This window comes from Narcine bancroftii, chromosome 6 (assembly GCF_036971445.1).
Source record: "Narcine bancroftii isolate sNarBan1 chromosome 6, sNarBan1.hap1, whole genome shotgun sequence".
Lineage (NCBI taxonomy): Eukaryota > Metazoa > Chordata > Chondrichthyes > Torpediniformes > Narcinidae > Narcine > Narcine bancroftii.
Window position 1 is genome coordinate 45,483,546 of NC_091474.1, and position 25,716 is coordinate 45,509,261.

Sequence of the window (25,716 nt, forward strand, 5' to 3'; positions counted from 1 at the left end):
CCTGGCGTCTCACAATCAACTGCCTCTGTCCACCATGTTTCACTTCTCCCTGCTTCACCAACACCATATGGCCCTGTACACCAATCCCTCCCACCCTGTCCTCAGTCTTGGTAAAGCTTCGGCCCGAAGCGTCAAGCATTCCCTTTCTTCTGCTGCTGCTACTTCCCCCATCTGCTGTCTCCTGTGGGCAGCCTGTTCCCATTCTCCAGTATTTTGTTTGCAGCCTTACAAATTAGAGCATTTCACGAACATGCCCATGCAAACTATTCAATGTGGTTTCAGCTTTAAAAACTCCACTTCTTCAAATCCATATGCGGGAGGCGTTTGAAGTCATATCCTTCCACAGTATTGTTGCAAAAGTGATTCCAATCACTCCTTTGGAAAAGATGCTGCAATCTCGAACTTTACCCAATCTTCTGGAGGCATTCAGTGGGCTGTGCAGCATCCATAGGAGTAAAAGAATCCTGTCTTGTCCTCTGACATTGGGCTTTCCTCCAGCAGATTGTGAGATGAGCTGGCTTCCACCAGGTCATACTTTTAAGAGTACAACTTGCTTCAAATACAAAATATTTGCTGATTAATTACCTTTCATATCTTCAGGTTAAAATTGCTTTCTTCGCCACACAAATATCTCTGGAGCATATTCTTCAGATCCTTCCGGATTTAATTAGTGAAGAAATGACTTGGGGGGGGGGGGGGCGGGGGAAATCAAAACTCACCTGTTTGTAAGGACAAAAACATGTTAATTTGTGCTTTATTCATTGCATGCATCTTTCAACGCAATTTGTCTCTACGAAGTTAGTGACCTGAATGTACTGACAATAACCACACTGCCCACACTTCATTTGTCTCTACACCAATTCTCTCCAAAAAGAAGCATTTGGAGAGCAAAGAAAGAGGAGCAGGTAGGCAACATCCACAGACAGAAATGAACAGTCAACATTCTGGGTCATGACCCTTTCTTGGGACTGGAGACAAATAGTCTCAAGAAGGGATCCTGACCTGAAACATTAACTGTTCATTTCTCTCCATGGACGCTGTCTGATGGTCTGAGGGCTTTCAGCTTTCCCGTTTGCTCAAGACGCCAGCATCTGCCGAGAACAGCGTTCGAGTTAAACTCAGCTTCTCATGCCTTTTGTCATTATATTCCTTTGATTACTCCCTATATGATTCCTTTGATTTGAGAATTGGAACGAGTTTCATTGATTAGCATCGGATATTGCCGTGCAGAGAGGAAGTTGGAAGGCTTGTTAAATGGTGTGAGAACAACGTGGACAAGACAAAGATGATTGCAGACTTCAGGAGGATAAAGGTCTCCTTGAGTCATCAATGGCTCTGTCGTGGAGAGTACAGTGCATAATAATGAACAACCTATCCACATTAGTCAGGAAGGCACAGCAGCGCCTACACTTCCTAAGAAGGTTGAGGAGGGCAAGGCTACCGGCCCCCATCTTAACAATATTTTACAGAAGCACAGTTGAGAGCGTCTTTGACCTTCGACATCAGGAAGGAGATACAGGAGTATAAAAATCAGGGCTGCCATGCTGGGAAATAGCTTCTTCCTGCTGGGGGTGTGCATGGGGGGCGCGGGGGTATGTGCGTGTGTGGGAGTGTGCGTGTGGGGGCGCTGCGTGCGGGGGCAGTGTGTGCGGGGGGCGTGTGTCTACGTGTTTACCATGGTCTGCACAAAAGCTGTTTCGTCTGGTTGTATGGTTAGATGGTAATAAAGTTAAACTTGATATTGATACCAGACCTATAGAAAATAGGAGCAGAAGGTCATTCAGCCCTTTGAGGCTGTTCAATATGATCGTGGCTAATCAAATGACTTCAGTTCCCTATTCCTGCTTTCTTGCCACACCCCTTGATCCCTTTAGGCAGATGGGCCACATCCAACTCCTGGTTCAATGTATCCAATGAACTGACCTTAACTTTCAGTGGCAGGGAATCACAACTCTCTGATTGAAGACATTTCTTCTCATCTCAGTTCTAAATAACTTTCCCCCTCTCCTTAGACTGTGACGCCTTCTATGAACTTGCCGAACATCAGAAAAATTGTTTCTACATCCAGTCCTGTCTAAGTTTTATATGTTTCAATGAAATCCTCTCTCATTCTTTGAAATTCCATGTAACCCTGATCTATCCAGATATTCTCTACACAACAGTCCTGCCGTTCCAGTGATCAGTCTGGGAAACCTTCACTGCATCTTCTCACTAGCAAGGATATCCTTCCTCAGATTAGGAGACCAAAACTGTACAAAATAGCAAGGTGTGACCTCACCAAGACCCTGTACACCTGCAGTCAGACCTCCCTGCTCTATCCAAATCTTCTCACAATAAAGGCCGACAGGCCATTTGCTTTCTTCACCATCTGCTGTAGCTACATTCCAACAAGGACACCCTGCCTCATTGCACAGCCAATTTTCCTAACATCTCCATTCAGATAATAATCGGCCGCCTTGTTATTCCCACCAAAGTGGAGAACCTCACATGTATCTGCATTGGACTGTATCTGCCATACGTTTGCCCTAATATGACCAAGTCACCCTGCAACCTCTTGGAAACTTCCTCACAGCTTGCAATGCCCCGCAGCTCAGAGACATCTGCAAATTAGAGATAGTATGTACAATTCATTTGTCTAGAATGGCCAACCTATGGTGCATGTGCCAATAGTGGCACGTTGGATAATTAGAGGTGGCACATTGCACCCCAGTGATAATACAGGTATGCACCACTTAACGTCCACGATTTATTCTGTCAAATTGGGTGTAATGCGAAGTGGACGTTGTGCACACACCATATTATATACATTGTAAAGTTATAAGGGATAATGTAGCATACAAGTAAACTTCTTATTTATAAGTAGGGAAGTAGGTATCAGTGTGGGGACCAACATGGGGCTGTGGGGAGAGAGCGAGTGAATGGGATCAGTGTGGGGACAGACACAGGGCTGTGGGGAGAGAGCGAGACACTGGGATCAGTGTGGGGACTGACATGGGGCTGTAGGGAGAGAGCAGGGCAGTGGGATCAGTGTGGGGACCAACACAAGGCTGTGGGGAGAGAGTGAGGGAATAGGATCAGTGTGGGGACCGACACAGGGCTGTGGGGAGAGAGCAGGACAGTGGGATCAGTGTGGGGACCAACACAGAGCTGTGGGAAGAGAGCGAAGGAATAAGATCAGTGTGGAGACAGACTTGGGACTGTGGGAAGAGAGCGGGGCAGTGGGATCAGTGTGGGGACCGACACAGAGCTGTGGGGAGAGATCGGGGCAGCAGGATTAATTAGGATTGATACAGGGCTGTAGGTAGAGATTGAGGCAATGGGATGACTGTGGGTGTACAGTATACAATTTCCAATAGCTAGGGATCGCTTTTTCTAAATTGCTGCGGATTTGCTCATGGTAATTGAATAATTATAGGGTCATGGGCGGATGTGGTCGGATGTGGCCTGAACAGACGTTAAGTGGCACATACTTGAAATTAAAAAAGTAAGTCTACACATATAAAAAGTATTAACCAAAAACCGATTTGTAGAAAAAAAATTATAACAGGAATTCAAATAGCTTTGAGCTAGAATTGGGTTTTACTGAGAATAAATCTAAAACTTTATAGCAAAATCAAAACAGACTCAAATTTCTTTAAGATAAGTAATGTCTATTTTGTTTTTATATCAAATCAATATATCATGTAAAATGTAAATATGTCTAAACTAACATTTTTACAAGAATTGAATGGCGCATCTGAACACGTGTGTGAAGAAATTGACGCATGGAATGTAAAACGTTGGCCAACCCTGGTCCAGATCATCAATATACATTGGACATATCTGGGTTCCCAGCTCTGAAGCTTGTGGTACTCCACTAGTAACTACCTGCAATCTGTAAGAGACCCATTTATCACCACTTTCTGCCTGCTATCTAGTTTTCTGTTCACATCCCATCTATACCATGTTCTCTCATTTTGCATACCAATCTCTTGTGTGGGATCTGATCAAAGTTCATTACCAAGTCCAAATACACCTCATCAACTGGTTCACCATTGTTCGCTCGGGTTGGTCATATCATCAGGAAAAATTCCAGAAGATTAGTCAATCATGATTCCCCTTTTGTAACTCTATACTGACTTGGACTAATCCTGTAACTCCTCTTCAAATGCGCAGCAATGACATCTTTAAGACTGACTCCATATCTTCCCCACTTCTGTAGTCAGGCAAACTTGTCTCCAATTCCCTGGTTTCTCTCTCCCTCCTTTCTTAAAAAGTGATGTCAATCAGCAATCCTTTCAGTGCAAAGGAACTGATTCAGACTGTAGCGAATATTGGAAAATAATCACTAATAATTCTCAAGCATTCACTCTCTCTCATCCATTGCCTTGAGCACTGATGTAGCTATTAGGCCCTTGGACATTGACTTTCAGCATTATCGGTTTACCCAATGCTATTTCACGACAGAGAGCAATTTCGGTCAAGTCCTCCTGCACACTAGGTTCTCGAATCCCCAGTACCCCCAAAATGTTCCGTGTATTTTCCTTAGTGAAAAAGGATGCAAATAATCTATTCAATTGGTCTGCCTCTCCCTTGTTCCCTATTTCCCTGAATCTGGCTTCAATTTTTCCTTCCCTTCCCTCTCCATTCACAGAGCCCTCCCTCCTCCCTCTGCTTGCCCTCCTTCCCTTATACACCTATTACCACCTCCCTCCGGGACTGTGCTCCTTTCCCTGCCCTTCTCCCCCTCACCATTTTGTTTGGACGTCTGCCGATATCTTTCCATTCCTTGATGGAGGGGACAAGCCCGAAGATCTTTATCTTTGCTATACATTTGACCCAACACCCAAAACCCAACACCCAACCCCAACCAACCAATTTTCCCCTGCAACCACTGCAACCGTGTCTGCCTGTCCCGCATCGGACTTGTCAGCCACAAACGAGCCTGCAGCTGACGTGGACTTTTTACCCCCTCCATAAATCTTCGTCCGCGAAGCCAAGCCAAAGAAAACATTTGACCATCAAAGTTTTGCCAGCATTGGGATTTTACTTCAACCACAGTGTCTGCCGACTTTCGTGCTTTACTGCGAGGAATCTATGTTTATTTCAACTCAATTCAATTCCATACACCTTTATCAGACTGGCATGCCTCCCTAAGGCCTCGTGCAGTGTCAAACTAACACTTACAAATTGGGACAACAACATCTTGGCAGTCTCCAACCAAATGCCATTAACATCAACTTCTCCAATTTCTATTAATCCCCCTCCACCAAATCTCTCTCTCTTTCCTCTGTTGCTTTTCGTCCATCTTCCCATCCCTGCCCTTGCTTCTCCTATCAGAGAGCTACCCTCTCCTTTCTCCTCTCATTTTTTTCTTCTACCCTCCCACCTGCATCTGCCTGTAACTTCTTAGGTCTCAGCCTGCACTCTCCCTCCTCCACCCACCCCCCCCCCCCCCACCCCATTCTGCTCATCGCCCTACCTTTTAATTCAGGTACTTGCCAGGCTTTTCTTCTTTAATTACATTTGCATTAATTAATCTTTTTCACTTTACATATCTATAGAAGCTTTTACAGTCACCTTTTTTGTTCCCCGCGAGTTTCCTGTCTGAACCACAGTCAATAACTCATGAGACAGGAGTTATGGGAATAACGTAGGCTTTTTATTGGCAAGAGCATGGCAGTGTTAGCCATCTACGAGGCTAGTCCCGATCTGAGCTGAGAGCAGTGGACAGGAAGACTTGTATGCAAGCAAGGGGGCTACTTCCCCCTGGTCAGCCTATATATAGCGCCGGTCCTCCATACCAGCTAGCAGTGAGCAACTACATTCTGCATACAATACTAAGGATCACCAAGCTGTCTTACTCCATCTTCCCCCTTCTAATTAAGAACTCTGCTGCATTCAAAATTACGGTATATGCCTCTTCTTTGATTTTAATGTTATCCTCAACTCCCTTCATTAGCCACGGTTGAGCTGCATACCCTGTTATTATTTTATGGCAAAAATAAGGGCGTACATTTCCTCCCAATGATGTTTAAATACTTGCTACTGTCTAACATAAGGAAATGGCTTTGACATGAAAACAGTTTTGACAGAATATCTCAGAAAGATGCTGCTGTCCTGTAATACTGATCGATCCTGTGCAAAACACACATACCCACAGCACTTCCCTTCTGACATTTAAACGGTCATCACTAGCCAATCGGTAGTTCTCAAGGAGTGCCCTCAGTACATGATGGCATTACTTTAAATTTAATAACAGCAACAGACCATTTCGCCCCAATAGTCAGGGCCGCCCAATAGCACCATATTAATCTACACCCCCGGTACGTCTCAAAGGTGGAACCCCCGGAGAAAACGTGGAGAGTGAACAAACTCCTCACAGAAAGCATGGGATTTGAACCCCGGTCCTGATCGTGGCACTGTAATGGTGTTGCCCTCACCTCAACGCCAACCATGTATATACCTTGATGAAGGCCTCAAGCCTGAAACCATTGGTCATGTATCTTTATCTTTGCTATATGAAGTGCACTGTTTCTCCTGCATTGTGTTTTTAACCTCAGTAATCTGATGATGTTTCTGAAGGTGCCCTCGATGTTAATATTCTGCACTCATTCACATATCGGACCAGGAGTAGGTCATGTGGCCCCACAATCCTGTCCCCTCCCACCCCAATGACTGTAGAACAGAACATAGACCATGACAGGACAGGAACAGGCCCTTCAACCCTCAACGTCTGCACAGAGCACAACGCTAAATTAGACAAAATCTCTTTTGCCTGCACATGAACCATATCGTTCCCTATTCGTGTGTCTACATATAAAAGCCTCTTACACACCACTATTGTATCTGCTTCCACCACAACCCCTCTCAGACCATTTTAGGCACCCACTGGTCTCTGTGTCAAAAACTTGTGATAGTACAGATTCTATCACCAATGTACATATGTACAGATGGTAGTGTGGGATGACTGTGATTGTGATTGGCTGAGAGGGTAGCCACACCTACTGGCAGGTCTTGGAGGTTGACTATACCCAGACTATCAACCGCTTCACGCTCCTGGATGCGTACCCCATTCCACGGATCATGGATGTGGTGAATCAGATCGCCCAATACCGTGTATTTTCTACCATTGACTTATGTTCAGCCTATCATCAGCTCCCGATCCGCTGAGAAGACCGACCTTTCACAGCCTTCGAAATGAATGGGCAGCTGTATCAATTCCTCAGGGTACCCTTTGGGGTCACAAATGGCGTCGAGGTCTTCCAACGGGAAATGGACTGGATGGTGGACCAGAACGGGCTGACTGCTACTTTCCAGTATCTGGACAATGTCACCATCTACGGCCATGACATGATGCCAACCTTGAGAAATTTTTCAGACTGCAACTCGGCTGCACTTGACCTACAATTTCGACAAGTATGTCTTCCGGACCACTCGGCTCACAATTCTGGGTTGTGTGGTGGAGAATGGGGTGGTCATGCCGGACCCTGACCACATGTGTCCCCTCATGGACTTGCCCCCAACATCCAGAAGGCACTCAAACGCTGCCTGGGTTTTTTCTCTTACTATGCCCAATGGGTTCCACACTATGCCGACAAGGCACGGCCACTCATCAAGACCTCTTCCTTCCCCCTGTCAACCGAAGCCAGAGTGGCTTTCGACCGCATCAAATCGGACATTGCTGCTGTAAAGCTGCACGCCATCGACGAGTCCATTCTGTTCCTAGTCAAAAGCGATGGGTCTGACTTTGCACTGGCAGCCACTCTGAACCAGGCCGGCCGGCCGGCAGCCTTCTTCTCCAGAACCCTCCAGGGTCCTGAGAGGTGACACTCCTCTGTCGAGAAGGAGGCCCAGGCGAGAGGAGTCACGTGATGGAGTAGTGGCCGGACGGTGAACTCCAGCCCTCTCCAGAAAAGTCGGGAAAAACAAAGGAAAACACAAAGGCACAGAAATAAAAGTTACAGAAAAGTGAGTATAAAGGTGGAAAGAAGATGGCGACAAAAAAAAAAATCGAAAGCAACGGTAAGAAGAGAGGAAGAGAAGACAAAGGAGGAAAAAGGTGAAGGCCTTACCTGTCCGAAGAGGCCCGCTGCGGAGAGAGAAACCCGCTCCCTCAGGTCGGTAAATAATGGACTACAAAAATGGCTCGCAGAGCCGAGTAAAAGTGCGCAACCGCGCATGAAAAAAAACACACCGACGGGAGGGGGGACCAGCTGGGGAGTCGATCTCCACAGCCGGCAACGACAGCTGCAGAACACCTGCAGCAAGAAGAGACCACAGAAGACAATAGAAACAAGAAAGAAGAGAAGAAAAGGGCAACAAAGAAACAACAGATGGTCAACCCAGAGGAAGAAGAAGAGGAAGAGGAAGAATACAGTGAAATAGAAGAATAAAAGAAAGGCAAGATAAAGGATATACTTTCTCTTATTAAAGGATACATGGAGTCATTTAAAGAATGGCAAACACAGGAATTTAAGGATTTAAGAAAAAGAATAAACAACACAGAAGAGAAAATGAATAAAATAGAGATGACCTTAACAGAAATGGGAAAGAAAATGGACAAGATGGAAGAGCGGGCAGTAGCAGCAGAAATGGAGGTAGAAGACTTAAAAAAGAAATTGGAGGAATCTAATAAAAAAACTAAAGAGACACAAGAACTACTAGCTCAAAAAATAGATACAATGGAAAATTATAACAGAAGAAATAACATAAAGATAGTGGGCCTTAAGGAAGATGAAGAAGGCAAGAATATGAGGGAGTTTATAAAAGAGTGGATCCCCAAGACCCTAGTATGTCCAGAACTACAGCAAGAAATGGAAATAGAAAGGGCACATAGAGTATTGGCCTCTAAACCACAACCACAACAAAAACCAAGATCTATTGTAGTAAAATTCCTAAGATATACTACAAAAGAAAAGGTACTGGAGAAGACAATTGAAAAAGTAAGAGAGGGCAACAAACCACTGGAATATAAAGCGCAAAAAATCTTCATTTATCCAGATATAAGTTTTGAACTCCTAAAGAAGAGAAAAGAGTTCAATACAGCAAAGGCGATTTTATGGAAGAAAGGGTATAAATTTATACTAAAGCATCCAGCGGTATTGAAAATATTTATTCCAGGACAACAAAACAGACTATTCTCGGATCCAGAAGAAGCACGAAAATTTGCAGAACAATTACAAAAATAGACTGAGGGAGGAAGACGGGTAATGAGAGTAAAAATGATCACGATTGATATGTATGTGGGTAAAGACAAAAATAGACTGAGGGATGAAGACGGGTAATGAGAGTAAAAATGATCACGATTGATATGTATGCGGGTAAAGAGGTATAAGAGTGAATAGAGACAATGTGCATACGTGAATGTATCTGTACTTAGAGGAAAATATAGATAGTATAGACAAGAATTAATAAGGGAAGGTAATGGAATAGAGAGAATAAGGAGGGAATTAAAAGAGTGACCTTTGTGACATATGAAAAGTGAAATCTTTTCTGGGGGGGCGGGGTGGGGGGAAATAGCGGTCACTGCAAAATCAGTTGACGCTTGCGAGTGGATTCGCAAATCCAAATGGAGAGGGGAGATGTGGTTGTCCGACAAGGGATAAAGGACAACTCAGGAGGGGAAGGGGAGATTGGGGATAAATAAGATAGAAATAGGAGAATAAGGAAAATGTTGGATGTTGTAGGAATGTTGTCTTATAAAGAGTTGAAAATAAGAAAACAGAAATGGAAAAGGAGGAAAGGTAATGATGGAAAAACGGAAAGAGAAGATAAACAAAATATAAAAGGGCTACGCTGACCTATATGACTTTAAATATTAATGGAATACATAACCAAATTAAAAGGAAGAAACTACTAAATTTAAATGAATAAATGTATTCCATTAGAAAAAATAACATATAGGTTAAGAAATAATATTGAAATAGTCGAACAAGTATAGGAGCCTTACATTAAATACAATAGCGAAAACCTACCGGGGACAAACATTACCTAAGTTGATGGAAGGAAAAGGAAAGAAAAGAATGGACTCAGTAGAATTTCTGGTGTATTTTTGTTGAATGACAACATTGTCTGACTGGCTTAATGCAACCTAGATTGTATACCTAAAATGGATGAGAGGGGGGGGTGGTGGGGTGGCTTGGGAGGAGCGAGGGGGGGGGAGAAAAAGTCACTGTATATGTGTAAAAAAGAAATAGTGTATATCATGGCTAATGTGATTTATGGTGTGAAAAATAAAAAAATTTAAAAAAAAGAGAAGGAGGCCCAGGCCATAGTTGAGGCAGCACATCGTTGGAGACACTAACTCACTGGCAGGTGCTTTACGCTGCTGACCGACCAATGTACAGTCTCCTTCGTGTTTAGCAATACCGAGTGAGGTAAGATCAAGAATGACAAAATCGTCAGGTGGAGAATCGAGCTCTCCACCTTTAATTATGACATACTGTATCGGCCAGGTAAACTTAACGACCCGCCAGATGCGCTCTCCAGGGGGACTTGAGCCAACATGCAACTGGACAGGCTGCAGAAACTCAACGAGGAGCTCGTCATCCAGGGGTCACTAGGTTCGCGCACTTTGTCAAATCTCGCAACCTGCCCTACACGGTCGAGGAGATTCGCTCCATGACCCAAGCCTGCTCAGTGTGCACTGAGTGCAAACCCCACTTCTTCCGTCCGGAGAACACCCATGTCATCAAAGCCACCCGCCCCTTTGAGCGTCTCAGCGTAGACTTCAAGGGGCCCCTACCATCGACCAATCGTAACACCTACATCCTTACAGCCATCGACGAGTACTTCCGCTTCCCGTTTGCTGTGCCATGCTCAGACATGACTGCCTCCTCAGTTATAGAGGCCCTGCACAGCATCTTCACCATCTTCGGGTATCCCAATTACATTCACAGTGACAGAAGGTCCTCGTTTATGAGCGCAGAACTGCGGCAGTACCTTCTGGAGCATGGTATTGCTTCAAGCAGGACCACCAGCTATAACCCACATGGTAATGGGCAAGTCGAAAGAGAGAATGCCACCGTCTGGAAAGCGGTTACGCTTGCCCTCCAGTACAAAGGTCTCCTCACCTCTTGCTGGCAGGATGTGCTCACTAGTGCCCTATTCTCCATCTGCTCCCTCCTATGCACCACAACCAATGCCACCCCCCATGAAAGGATGTTCTCTTTCCTGAGGAAATCCGAGTCGGGTACAACCATACCGGCATGGCTCACGGTTCCCAGTCCAGTCCTTTTACGACGCCACGCCCAGTACTCTAAGAACAACCCCTTGGTTGACCGAGTGACTCTGCTCCATGCGAACCCACATTATGCCTACGTTGAGTATCCAGACGGACAGGAGGACACAGACTCAGTAAGGGACCTAGCCCAAGCCGGATCAGACGCAGCAGTGCCTTTAACCCAACCTCCCCCTATTTCTTCTCCCCAGGTCATGTGCTTGAACAGAGGGACCAGCACCATCCCACCAGCTCAGGCCAGTCTGTCGACAACGCCGTTGGGGAATTGAGCGAAGCAGTGGCCTCACCTGGCGACACGACTCTGGCGACCCCTATCCCGGCGCCACGGCGGTCACGCCGGATGGTCAGGCCCCCTGACCGGTACAGCCCCTAACCTCCATCCAGCCTGGGGTTGGTTATCAAAGAAGGGGTGAATGTGATAGTACAGATTCTATCACCAATGTGTATATCTACATATGTACAGATGGAAGTGTAGGATGACTGTGATTGGCTGAGAGCGTAGCCACACCTACTGGCAGGTCTTAAAGGATTGCTCCTAGCCAGACCAGGTCATTCTGGACTGGTCAACCTACTTGTGATATGCTCCAGTCTTTTACTTAATAAAATCCTTGGTTTGGATCAACAAGTCTTTGGTTCTTTCCTCGCGCATTACAAAACTTCTCCTGCACATCTTTTTTTAAACTCTCCCCTCACATCTTGAATGCATCTCATCTAGTGCATGCCTTTTCTACCCCGGGAATAAAGATTCTGACTGTCCACTCTATCTATGCCTCTCATAATTTTATTAACTTTGAACAGGTCTCCCCACGGTCTCCGACGCTCCAGAAAAAGCAACCAAGTTTATCTAACCTCTCCCCATACCTTACACCCTCTAATCCAATCAGTGCCCTGATTATTCTCTTCTGTACCCTTTTCAAAGCCTCCACATCCTTCCTGCAATGGGCCGACCCGATTTGCGCACTATGGTGTTATCATTAAGCATATAGATGTATGTATGTACTGAATGGGTTGGCTCGCTCCTTGAACCTGTGACTCCTCCCTCCCAGATATCCCCATAAAGGCTGTTACGCCCAAGCCCCTCCCTCAGTACCTACCAATCTCTGAGCAAAGAAATTAGCATTTTTGCCAATCGAAACAAACTTCGTTACCAGAACTATTGAAGAACGAATTGCATGAAGTAGGGGAATATGCAAATCATTGGGAAAGAATTGAACTGCTAATGTGCCTTATCTCTCACAATAAAATCTGCCACACTAATCCTTAATTATTCATTATTGCGTAATTTTCTAAGAATAAAATTGACATTTCAGAAAGATGCACCCTCCAGCTGAAGGAATTGAACTGCCAACATCAGCTGCAATGACCAGATCCCATTCATTATTATTTCAAAACTGCCCAGACTGTATCTTCTTGCCTTAAAATTTATATTTGTAATTCAATTTTTAAAATATTTTCATGGTAACAAGCCGTTCCAGCTGTTCCAGCCCACATGTCTATTCGACCCCCAGGCATTTTGAAAGGTGGGAGGAAACTGACGCAGACATGGGGAGAACGTACAAACTCCTCAAAGACAGCACTGGATTCGAAACCAAGTTGCTGGCACTGTAATGCGTTGCACTAACCACTTCCTCATCCAGGTCACAAATTTAGATATGCTAAAACCACGCTATATATAACCATCAGCTCAATCCCATTTATACAGTGCAATCGATTGCAGTCTGGCTGCCATGACCCTGGTCTGGCCTTGGGATGCAGTTGCTTAACTTTTCCCTTGCCTTTTATTCTTGTGGAGGCTGTTTAGCTGATATAACCCTAGAGGTGCTCAAATTCTTCCACACAGGCAAAGGCTGAACTGGAGTATTACAATGAGATGATCAGCTTCCATCGTGATTGAGAGGAACTTTGTGCATGTGTGGAAAGCCTCATCTAGGTTATGTTTGGTCAGCATGGTAGGCCACATCCTACCAATATGAACTTTTTGAGCAAGTGGCAAAGGTGATTTTCAAAAATAGGGCATTGGTTGTGGTAAAACATTTGACAAGGTCCCTCGTAGTAGAAATTTGAACCTAAGTATAAATATAAAATCGAAATCTTCTATTCCCAGAAGAACAATCTCTGAGCCTCTATGCTCAACAGTACCTGACACTATTTTGCCACATGTCCTTACATGCATTGCAAGGTACTGTTCTCATTTCTGAATTATGGTGCACTGTCTTGTGAAGCAGAATCAGAATCTGGATTTATTGTCATGAACAAGTCATGAAATTCAGGGTTTTGTAGCAGCGAACATAAATATTACAACCATCTTACAATATCATAAAAATAGAACAATAACAGTGCACAAGAAGTAAGGCAGTCTCGTTGATTATTCAGGAATCTGACGGCAGCGGGGAAGAACCTGTACTTGTGCCACTGAGTGCTCGTCTTTAGGCTCCTGTACCTTTTCCCCAATGGTAGCAGAGTGGATAGGGCATGGCTCTAGGTGGTGGGGGTCTTTGAGGATAGAGGCTGCTTTATTAAGAAGTCCTCGATGGAGTGAAGTCTGGTACCTGTGAGGTTGCAGGCCGAGTTAACAACCCTCTGGAGTTTATTCTTGTCCTGAGAGTTAGTGCCTCCCTACCAGGCAGTGATGCAACCAGACAAAATGCTCTCCACAGTACAACCTGTGAAATTGACCAGAGTCTTTGGTAACATACCAAATCTCCTCAGGCACCTCACGAAGTATAGCCCCTGGCGAGCCTTCTTTGTGATTGCATCATTACCGGTTCCTTTAAGATTTATCGACTCATCTTCATTTGTGTACCCCATGCCACTATTTAAGGTTTTCTGTGGCCACTTCAAGATGTAACGTGATTGCAGAACAAAGTTGGGGAAAGAGCCCTTTTGAAGTCGATGCACAATATATTCTGGAAATACTGTGGCATCGAAAACTAATAATGTTTTATGCTGCTTCAAAAAAACACAAAGACCTTTGTAAATTCAATTGAAGAAATACATATCCCTTGACAGATCCAACTCCCATAATTCCCGTAAACACAATCTGCTTGTGCACTTACCAACTGATACAAAGTCAAAACTAGAGTAAACCACTCATCCTTCCATCTCACTGCATTGATTCAATAAGCCTAAATACCCTTGCTTTAGAAAAATCCATCAACCACAGTTTTGAAATGTTCAACTGATCCCTTGACTTAAGCATCTGTTTTGCAAGTGACTGCTGCAGATTTCTACTGCGTGATGCAGTAGTCCCTGAAATCTCCCCTGAATTATCCTCTTCTGCCTCTATTGAGGACCCCCTCTCCCGAAGACAGGAAAAGCTGCTCCTTTCCCATCAACTTATTTTTAAATTAAAGTCATAAAGAGACAGGACAAACTAACCCACCCTTCAGCCCATTGTTTTTTCACGATGCATCAACCACCAATCCTACCCGACCCATTTTATTCCTACCACACTTCCATTTATTCCTCCTAGATTCTATCACTTACCTAAACACTGGGGCCAACTAATACCTATCAGTCTTTGGAATGTGGATCACCAAGAGAAGTATGGCAGGATAAACCTTTTTATTTCCACTCACAAACAACTTTAAGTAATCCCTATGCCATCGGTGCTCTGTGATTTGTAAGGGATGGCTTAAGGTGGGATGTGGGTGGGAAGAAAAAGTTTGAAAACCACTGTTTTAATCATCCTTAATTGACTCGTTTATGTGCACGGTTTCAGAACTCAAAAGGAAATGGGTAACAGTTCATGAGACCTTTTGGGGTGACTATTCATAACTTTTTGGAATAAGTTACAGGTGTTGTTTTTCTGCTAAATCCCTATTTATTTTTATTAGGAAATCTTGTAATGCATTTTTTTTCTGTTACTTTCAGTTGAGAACATATTTGAGAGATAAGTTGGGACCAACAATGTTTTGGTCAAGCTGTACTGAGGTAGAACCTCTTATTAGCCGTGGGATAATTTAAAAAAAATTATTTGATATATTCGTTGCTACAAGCAGGAACTCTAAATTAGGATTATATAGATCTAGAAAGAGATGGGAAATAGATTTGAATATTACAATAGTTCAACAAATGTGAGAACATTTATGTAGGGATTGTATGTCTAATACTATCAATGTAAGATTAGTTCGACACAACTTTTTACATCAATTATATCTCACACCACAGAAAAGGAATACATTGAAATCAGATTTGTCAGATCAATGTCTTAGATGTTGTGAAGATGTAGGAACTTTTATATACTCAACATGGTCTTGTCCCAATGTGAGACCTTTTTGGGTGACTATTCGTAACTTTTTGGAATAAGTTACAGGTGTTGTTTTTCTGCTAAATCCCTATTTATTTTTATTAGGAAATCTTGAAGGTATAACTCCTAAATTGAAATGATCAATTTATAAATTGAAATTTGTTAAATTAGCATAAGCAGTAGTGAGAAAATATATTGCAATTACTTGGAAATCAGACACTTCTTTAACTGTGCCAAAGTGGGATGCTGAAATTCAGAGTGTAATCCTTTGGAAAAAAATTACTTACAATTTAGAAAATGAATACTCTTATGGTTTTACAAATAAAGGGATTGAATTTTTAGTTTTATCCCTGCGGAATTCTCCTCTGTATGTACATGTTAGAACTGATGAGTTGTACTGCACGACATCTCCCTCTGCAATCCAAAGATCTTATTTTTCTTTCTCTTTCTTTAATTTTCTTTTTATACCTATAATTTTTTTTACTTTATTCAGTTTGTATTTTTTTTGAGGGGGGAGGTTGGGTGGGAGGAAGGGATTTTCGGGTGGGGAGAAAATCATCATATATGTAATCAATTTGTACTTTTTGATATCTGTATATTGTTATAATTGTAATTACTGCACATATGGAATATTAAATAAAATATTTTGTTTTAAAAAGAGGTGCTGGTTTTCATGCCGACTTCTTAAGGCAGTACCTCACGTGGATGTCTACAATGGATGGGAGGTCAGACCCTGTGATGGACCTGGCTTCTTTCTGTATAAAATGATGATGTACTGAAAGACCTAATGTATGACTTGATAAATCAGTCAGCTTATCCTTTATTGTTTTACATGTAGCAGCATTCAAGCCTCAATATGCCTTAATCTACTTAGCATTGTGGTAAATTATTGCTGCCTGCACTCCAAAAGTCAAGGCAATGCTATGTGCGGTATAATTTGTTTTTTAAACTCCAGATTTTCATACAGGCATCTATAAAAACATTGTGCTGTGAGCCAAGTTGGACAGTTCAGAATATCGTTAAATGAAGAATCATTCTGTTCTTCCCATTCAAGGCTATCAAGCAGTGAATTGATTCACCAATGGTGGAAAAGAGGTGTGAGTGAAGTACCAGGTATGAATTAGAAAATAAGTGGTTCAAACAGTAAAGCAAACGGACAAGATTAATTTGTATTAATTGTAACATGCAGACAAGTAGATTTCAATGTTCAGCATGGTGCAATAATTCAAAAATAAGCAGAATTTTAAATTGTGATTCTGCAACATCATGGACTTTGTTCCCTCTGGTGAATGCACACACTGTGACTACTGATTGGTTTTCTTCTTGTGAAGTTAGAGTAAGGATCCCATCCTGAATTGGAGCAAAGATGGTTCCACCTGGATTCAATCTCCTCTTTACCTACTCCTGAATGTAGTTCTCTCTCTCTCTCTCTCTCTCACACACACACACACACACACACACACACACACACACACACACACACACACACACACACACACACACACACACACTCTTTCTCTCGCTCTTTCTCTGTCTCTCGCTTTCCTTTCCCCACCCTCCTTGAAAATTATTTCACCTTCTACCTGCCTTTCCACCTCCCACTCCTTCTTCCCTGTCCTCAATCACTTCTGGGGCCCTCCCCCAGCTTGTTTCTCCCTTTAATGTACATAAATTAAGTTCATTATCACTTGACTGTACATCAATGGTTCTCCACCTTTTTCTACTCACATCCCACTTTAAGTAATCCCTATGTCATTGGTGCTCTGTAATTAGAAAGGCATTGCTTAAGGTGGGATGTGGGTGGGAAGTGAAGGTTGAGAATCACTGCTCTAGAACCAATTGTTACTGAAATATTTTGCTTGAGAAAAATTGTCATTGGCCCATTTGCTTTGGAGTTCTGAAACCGTGCATATAACAAGTCAATGAGGTATGATTAGAATAGTGGTTTTCAAACTTTTTCTTTCCACTCACATCCCACCTGAAGCAATCCCTTATTAATCACAGAGCACCTATGGCATAGGGAATACTTAAAGCGGTATGTGAGTGGGGAATAAAAAAGAGGTTGAGAACCACTGCTGTACATATACAACCAAATGAAACAGCATTTCTCCAGGCCACCATGCATGCACGTGTATACACAATACATAGGACATCATAATATAAAAATATTATATAAAATAAATAAATGTTCTGTAATCCTTAAATTTTTAATATTTAAATTTAGACATACATCATGGTAACATGCCATTTCGGCTCACAAGGCTCAATTTCACCCAATTAACCTACAAACCCTGGTACATTTTGAATGGTGGAAGGACTCCAGAGACTCCAGGGAAAACCCACACAGGCATGGGGAGAATGAACAAACTCCTTTCAGACAATGCGGGATTCCAACCCTGGTCCTGATAGTGGGCGTTGTAACAGCATTGCACTAACCATTACGCTAATCAAATATCTTACTTATCTCATTTATAAGAGACCCAAAGTTTCAGGACATTGTTCGTCAATCTCACAGCCTTCAGGAAGAAACTATTTCCCAACCTGGCTGTTTTGATTTTTATGCTACTGTACCTCCTTCTGGATGATGGTGGGTAACAGATCCTGATGATAGAGTTCCTCGATGGTATTTTGATCCCATTTAAGCAACGCTCCGAGTGAATGTCTTCAATAAAGAAAGAGACCCATTCGGTTTTAGTCTTGATAAAGGCTCCTGACCATTTCTACCCATGGATGCTGTCTGACCCGCTGAGTTCCTCGAGCCGTTCTTGGTTTACTGGCTTTTTCCAGTGTTCAGTCCAGCTTTGATGGCCTGTTCTCTCCTGCAGAAATTCACACCCCTCAGTGTATTTCAAGCTATTTCCTATATCTCTGTGCATCAATAGTGAAGACGGCCAAAGTATGATCGAGGTGGATGGAGGAGCATCTGCAAGATTGATTTGAATCGATGGATTGGACCATGTTCAAGAACTCATCCATAGACTTGAATGAAAATGCAACATGTGGCACCAACTTCATCAAGACATGCATGGATGAGTGTGCGCCCAGGTAAACATAGCGGGTGTTCCCAAACACCTTAAGGATGCGTGCTTTGGCCACTGGTCTACTCATTGTGAGAATATGTGGCCAGGCACAATTCCACTTGCAATGCTATCTATAAATTTGTCGATAACACCCAGGTTGTCGGCAGAATCACAAATGGCAATGAGGAAGGGTACAGGAGGGAGAAAGATCAGCTCGTTGAATGGTGTCACAACAAAATCCTGGCACTCAATATTAGCAAAACCAAAGAGATGAATGTGGACTTCAGGAGGAAGTCGGGGAACATGATCCAGTCCTCATCGAGGTCTTGGTAGTGGAGAGGGTCAAGAACTTCAAATTCCTGGGTGTCAACATCTCCAAGGACCTGCCCTGAGCCTCCATGTCGATGCAATCACAAAGAAGGCTCGCCAGTGGCTATACTTTGTGAGATGTTTGATGTGATTTGGTATGTCACCAAAGACCCTCCAAAACTTCTAAAGGTGCCAAAGCTCAAGACAAAAAACTCCAGAGGGTTGTTAACTTAGCCTGCAATATCATGGACCAGACTTCACTCCATCAAAGATATCTACAAGAGGTGGTGTCTTAAGAAAGCAGCCTTTATCCTCAAGGACCCCCCACAACCCAGGCCCATGCCCACTTCACTTTGCTACCAATGGGGAAAAGGTACGGGAGCATAAAGATGAACAGTCAGTGGCAGAAGGACAGCTTCTTCCCTGCTGCCATCAGATTCCTGAATGATCAGTGAACCAAAGACCCTGCCTCACTTTGCTTTTCTGTTCACTATTTTTTATTTATGTTTGTAAGGTGGTTTGTACGAATGTTTACACTGTGATGCTGCCACAAAACAATGAATTTTGTGACATGCTCACAAAAATAAATTCTGACTCTGTGGAAGATCAGTATTGCAGTTAGCACTTTGGTCAGGGACTTGGGTTTGAATCCGGTGCCGTCCATTATGAGTTTGTATGTTCTCCCCGTGTCAGTGAGATTTCCTTTGGGTTCTCAATTTCATTGCATCTTTAAAAAAGTATGGGGTTTATAGGTTCATTTGTGTATTTGGGGGGCACAGTCTCATTGGCTGGAAGGGCCTGTTAAGGGGATGTGCATCTTAAAAAAAATCCATAGGAAAAAACGATGGGTGGGAAAGGATTGAACCAGACAGAAGAGGGATTAAAATTGGGTGGGCGTGAGTGGGAAAGGGTCAAAAAAAGGGAAGGGGAAGAATGGAAGCATTCCTAGAATGAAAGGGAAATTACATTACCAGCTGGTGACATTTGCAGGATGAGCCCACAGATACTTGCTGGATCTAACTTGCCATAGAGTCTCTGAACCCCAGTCACTCTGGTGGAGGTTTCACAGGGAGAAGGCAGCATTACTTGGTGCCGAACATGTAACTTCATTGGAAGGAATATCTGCTGGATGTATCCACACCAAGATCTTGGGGCAAAGGAAGTCAGTGATACTCCAATGCGAGTGCTGAGTGTCCTCCTGAATCAAGTCATCAATCTTCGAGTCAATAAAACTTTGAGGGATTGCAAAAAACTTCAGCCATAATGTGTAAATGTGCCAGAGGTGCTCAACGGATCAGAGAAAGCAATCAACAGCTGGCGCTTTGGGTCTGAGCCCTATATCAGGAAGGGAAAAAAATGAAAATTCACCTGAAGAAGCTTCTGACCAGTGAGTCTGTGGGAATCTTTGGCCAGTGGTTCTCAACCTTTTTCTTTCCACTGGCATACCACTTTAAGTAATCCCTATGCCATCACTGCTCTGTGGTTAGTGAGGTACTGCATCCGATGCTCCCTTTGTGAACACAGACTGGGAAATCACTTCATTGTGTACCTCGGCTCTGCCCGTTGCCACAACACCCAGTGGCTGCCGTTTTCAATTCCCTGCCACATTCCCTTGACAACATTTCTGTCTACAGGAGTCTCACGCACTGTCAGATGGAGAGCACCTGCAAACTGGAGGTTTCCGTCTGTGCACCCTCTAACTAGATGGCATTAACATGGACTTATCCAGTTACCCCCCCACCCCCATACCTCTACTTCCCTGTCTCCTTTCCCCCAGCACACTCTCTCTCTCTCTTCCCTTTTAAACTCTGTCTCCTTTCAGAGAGCCAAAATCAATTCTCACCTTTCCTCTAATCATATCCAATTAACACCTTTTATTGGTCTGGACACTTTCCTCCTCCCATTCTCTTACGTCTTCCCATTTCTTGCTTCTACCTTGAAGGGCTCAGGACTGAAAGATCAGCAATATAACTTTACCTACTATGGAGACTGCAAGTCCAGCTAGACTCCTCCATCATTTCTGTGTGTTCTTACTATGCTTGTTCATGCACAAGGTGTACTACACAGCTCTGAGAACAGAAAACACAAAAGGACCAAGGGAACCCTGATCCATGTTTTATTAAATTAGATCTGAAAACTTGCAATAGTGTAATGCTGCAGATTTACAAAGGTTAGCTGGGATGTGATGACGGGGATCATTGCTATCCAAGTGGCACGACAGCTGAACAATTCACAGGTGGAGATGAAGTCAAAAATCAGGACAGCAGAAGTGTACAAAAGTTTGGGAAATTGTTGATGCACTTTGTACCAAAGGAAAGCAAGTCGAGACGGGACAACTACTTTGGATATTTGTACTCTTTGACCAAGGAAAGTGCTATTTACACTCAAAACATCATCAGATTTAGCAGTTGGTAACAGTGGATATTACATTGCCAGATTATCAACATGCAACAAGTTTTGTGCATGAATCCATTATTAAAAGGAACAAAGTCCAGAGTGTCTGAACAGAAAAAAGCCAAGCCAATGCAACAGTTTTTTTTTTCATCCTCAGTCAAAGTATCATGGGCTTGTTTTTATTTGATGTACCACAGTGAAGGCTTACTGATTTTCAGTGGAGTCTGAGGAGACATGACACGTGATCCAATGTTCTCTCTAACTTCCACGAAGTGCACTAACTGGTTACATCATGGGTTGGTTTAGAAGCTCAAAGGTCCATCATGGCCACCAACCACCAATCCACCAAATGTCCGTGTGAGGCAGTGCCCCTCAAGAAAGCAGCCCACATCATAAAGGACCCCATCATCCTGGTCACCACCTCTTCTCCCTGCTATCTATGAGCAGGCGGCACAGTAGCCTGAAAACCAGCATCTTCAGGTTCAAGAACAGTTTACTCCCAACAGCTCTCAGGCTCTTGAATCTCTCCATACTACCCTGACCAGAACATTACTGCCAGACCACCAAAAATTTGTAAGCATACTGATATAGCATAATTTCCTTTTGCATGTTGGTTTATTCCCAACTGTGATTATTGATTATTTATACGTATTTCCCTCTTCCTTGTAGATTATTATTTCATTTCCTCATCTCTTGTTATGTGTTGCCATTTTATGAACCTTGGAAGCAGAAGCAAGTAAAACTTTCATTGCAAATGGGAATTGGGCAATGACAAAGGCATTTGGTGTGCTTGCACTAATTGGGCAGTGCATAATCCAGGACATCTTTTTAATTTTTAAAAAATTTTTCACACTATGAACCATACTAACCAAAATACAAACATTTCCCTCTTGAATATACACAGTGTCATTTTCTCCCCTTTTCCCCCCCTCCCTTCCCTCCCTCCTTCACCCCCCCCCTCCCCACCCACTCAATGTTCAACCTATATGATACATTAAACCCATTAAACAACGTCATCACACAATGAAAATAAACAAGAAATTTGTGTCTTCTACTTTTACATTCTGGGTCAGTTCATTTAGTCTTCTCCTTCTGTCATTTTAGGCGGTGGAGGTCAGTGGCAGGACTTCAGCTGCACCATGAGGTAGTGAGTTCTATATTTCACATTTACCAAGTTTAGGGTTTTTTTCTCCCGTGTTCCCATTTCGACACCATTTATGAGATTGATCCCCAGGATGAGAGAGGTTTATGTACAAGGAGCGTTTCATGGCTCTGAGACGGTACTGGAGTTTAGAAGGCGGGGAGTGTGGGGGTGGAGAATCTCACTGAAACCTACCTAACACTGAAAGGGCTGGACAGCATTGAGAAGATGCTTCCAGCAGTAGGAGAGTCAAGGACCAGAGGGCACAACCTCAGAATAAAGGGATGTCCTTTTAAAACAGAGGTGAGGAGAAAAGTGTCCAGAAGGGGGTGAATCTGTGGAATTTATTGCCATAGTTCAGATTAACTGTCCAGTGCTTCGTCTCTGATTCCGTGATGACTGGGTACATGTGGAACTTGATCAAGACTTTTAATTAGAGAGTAAATTATAAAAAAAAACAAGCAAAAGAAATAAATGAGAACATAAAAAAATAGGAGCAGGAGTCGGCCATCCCGACCCGTCGAGCCTGCTCCGCCATTCAATAAGGTAATGGCTGATCTGATCATTGACGCAACCCACCTACCTGCCTTTTCTCCCATATCCCTTATGTAAAAATCGATCTAAATAAACCTTAAACATGTTTAGTGAAGTAGTCTCGACTGCTTCCCTGGGTAGAAAATTCCACAGACTCACAACTTTCTGGGAAAAGCAGTTTTTTTTAAAAATCTCCGTCTTAAATCTACTCCCCTGAATCTTGAGGATGTGTCCCCAAGTTCTGGTCTCATCTCCCAGTGAAAACAATATTCCTGCCTCTGTCTTATCTATCCTTTCATAATTTTATATATTTCTATAAGATCTCCCCACATTCTTCTATAATTTCAATCCTAATAATGTCTATAGCTTGCAACAATTCAACACAATCAGTTAATTAAAAACAACTGGAGTTAAATGTCATTAAATGATTCATTAATCATTTTTATCTTATTGCTTCATTATCCATTCATATCACATATTCCTTACTTTGTCATCCAAACCCCTTTCTCTTTCATCAATGCACTTGCCATTTTTACCCATGCACACATCTTTATTTTGCCCCATGGTCTCTTTCCGACCGTCTGCGCTTCAGATCACTGACAACTTGCCTTGTGTTTTTGGTTCAACTTATCCTGAAGCACTTCTCCTTGCTAACTGGAGGCTGCTAAATCCCCCCCACCCACCTCACCTTTTGCAATGGTCCGAAGGATCTCGACTTGAGAGTCACCTACCTGCCTCCATTGCTATCACGGTGATATTGTGCCATCCTGCTGTCTCCCGATCCAATCTTTTGGCAATGGTGATCTGTCCAGTGTTTGCATCCACGTTGAATATTCTCTCCAAGTCAGTGTTGCGGTCGATAGAGTACCTGTCAAGTTCCCATCATACAAGAGTGAATTAAGACCATTTCCGAAAATGTAAATTGTAAATGTAAATAAGCTCATGGTGATGAGTTTATCGTCATGTACCACCACATTCCTGTACATAAACATTAATCCTTACTTGAGGCCGAACAAGTACTTTGCAAAAAAAAAACAAAAACAATGAAAAAAATACAATAGGATACTTAATTCAATTGAAGAGACAGTAAATACAAAACATAACCAGTTAATAAATATTCAAATTTGTCCTAGTGCAAAAAAGAGGTGAACTTTCAAAAGTGCAGACAGTTCTTTTGTGTTGTTGGAGCAGTCCCTGATGAATATGTCAAGGGAAGGATCAAGGTCAAGAACTTCAAATTCCCGGGTGTCAATAACTCCGAGGATCTGTCCTGGAGCCTCCATGTTGTTGCAATCATGAAGAAGGCTCGCCAGCGGCTATACTTTATGAGGCGTTTGAGGAGATTCGCTATGGCCCCGGAAACTCTCGTAAACTTCTACAGGTGGACCGTGGAGAGCATTTTGGCTGGTTGCATCACTGCCTGCTGTGGAGGCACCAACTCTGAGGACAAGAATAAACTCCGGAGGGTTGCTAACTTGGCCTGTGATATCTCTGGCACAAGACTTCGCTTCATCGAGGACAAAAGAAAGCAGACTCTATCCTCAAAGACCCCCACCACCCAGGCCACGCCCTCTTCACTCTGCTACCATCGGGAAGGAGGTGGAGGAGCCTAAAGACGAGCCCTCAGCGGCACAAGGACGGCTTCTTCCCCGAGGCCGTCAGATTCCTGAATGATCAATGAGCCTTACTTTTCCTGCACTATTATTTTTTTTGTACTTTTTGACCAAAGGTAGCAGCGAGAAGTGGTTATGGGCGTCTTTTATGATCTTGGCCCAAGTCGGGCTGTGAAGCAACCAGTCAGTGTACTCAGGAGCTGGCGTAATAATAAATTTTTTTTAAATCAGCAGGACTCTTTTCAATTAGTGTTTGGGTCAGCTTAGTAAAACCGATCATTGTGTCTAAAGGCCTTGTATTTATTACAGCACCAGCGACACAGGTTTGAATCTACTGCTGTCGGTAAAGAGGTTCAACATTCTCCCAATGTCTGCATAGGTTTTCTCCAGGTGCTCTGGTTTCCTCCCATACACCAAAGATGATCAGGGTTAGTGGGTTAATTGATCTCCAGGGTGTAATGGGGGACTTCAGGATCATGGGCCAGAAGGACCTATTACAACTCTAAATTAAAAAGTAAAGGTGGAACTTCTGAAACTGGATTACATTTGCTGCAATAACACCTTCTTGGATGTCTCAAGGACCCACACCAATATTCTCAGCATCTCCCAGACAACGTGCCGACTCCTAAGCTGAAGGAGCCACAGCGAGTTTTCATTGTTTCTCTCTTTTATAATCACCACCAACAAAGAGTGTCCTGGCTTCTGGACCAGGACAGCTTTGAGGCAAATGCCCTGAAGGTGCAAAAGCCAATTAAGCAGAGAGCAAGCCATTTTCCCACCTCTCGAGGAACATTTGAAAGCCAAGGTTTACAAAAATGTAGAATCGTCCAAGAGTTTGAAGATCCAGCATTGAGTCGACAACCATGGCAGGCTCAGATTCACAAGCATGGTTCAGGTTCTTTTGGATAGTCTATGGCTCATAGATTGTCCTACAATTTCCCGCTCAAGATTGCTCTCTTTTTGGAGTCTAGTTTTTGGCTGATTAACAATAAGTAAAAGGTCAAATAATTTGACATTGATTGGTCTTGATGACTGCAATTGCATTTTTGCACATTTCGCTCAAACCTAGTGGCCTTGTATTGGGCAGTAACTCAGCAACTGCTCTGAGATGCATCCTGGTGGGAGCCGTCATCTCCAGAAGCACCCTACCACCTTTTACGTGGGGTAAAGGGGAAGTCATGATTCAAAGCAGGTGAGTGAGGGACGCTTCTGCTTTGGATGTTTGATGCAAGGCC

General features: G+C 43.3%; 1 protein-coding gene across 3 annotated transcripts in view; it reads right to left on the reverse strand.

Moving 5' to 3' along the window:
* LOC138736042 (cadherin-22-like) overlaps window positions 1-25,716 on the reverse strand; it is a 1,166,757-nt gene that overhangs the window by 478,195 nt on the left and 662,846 nt on the right. For all 3 annotated transcript variants that reach the window (XM_069884871.1, XM_069884873.1, XM_069884872.1), the window contains exon 8: window positions 23,600-23,736. In XM_069884871.1, the coding sequence (XP_069740972.1) occupies window positions 23,600-23,736 (137 nt within the window). The remainder of the gene's footprint in view (window positions 1-23,599; window positions 23,737-25,716) is intronic.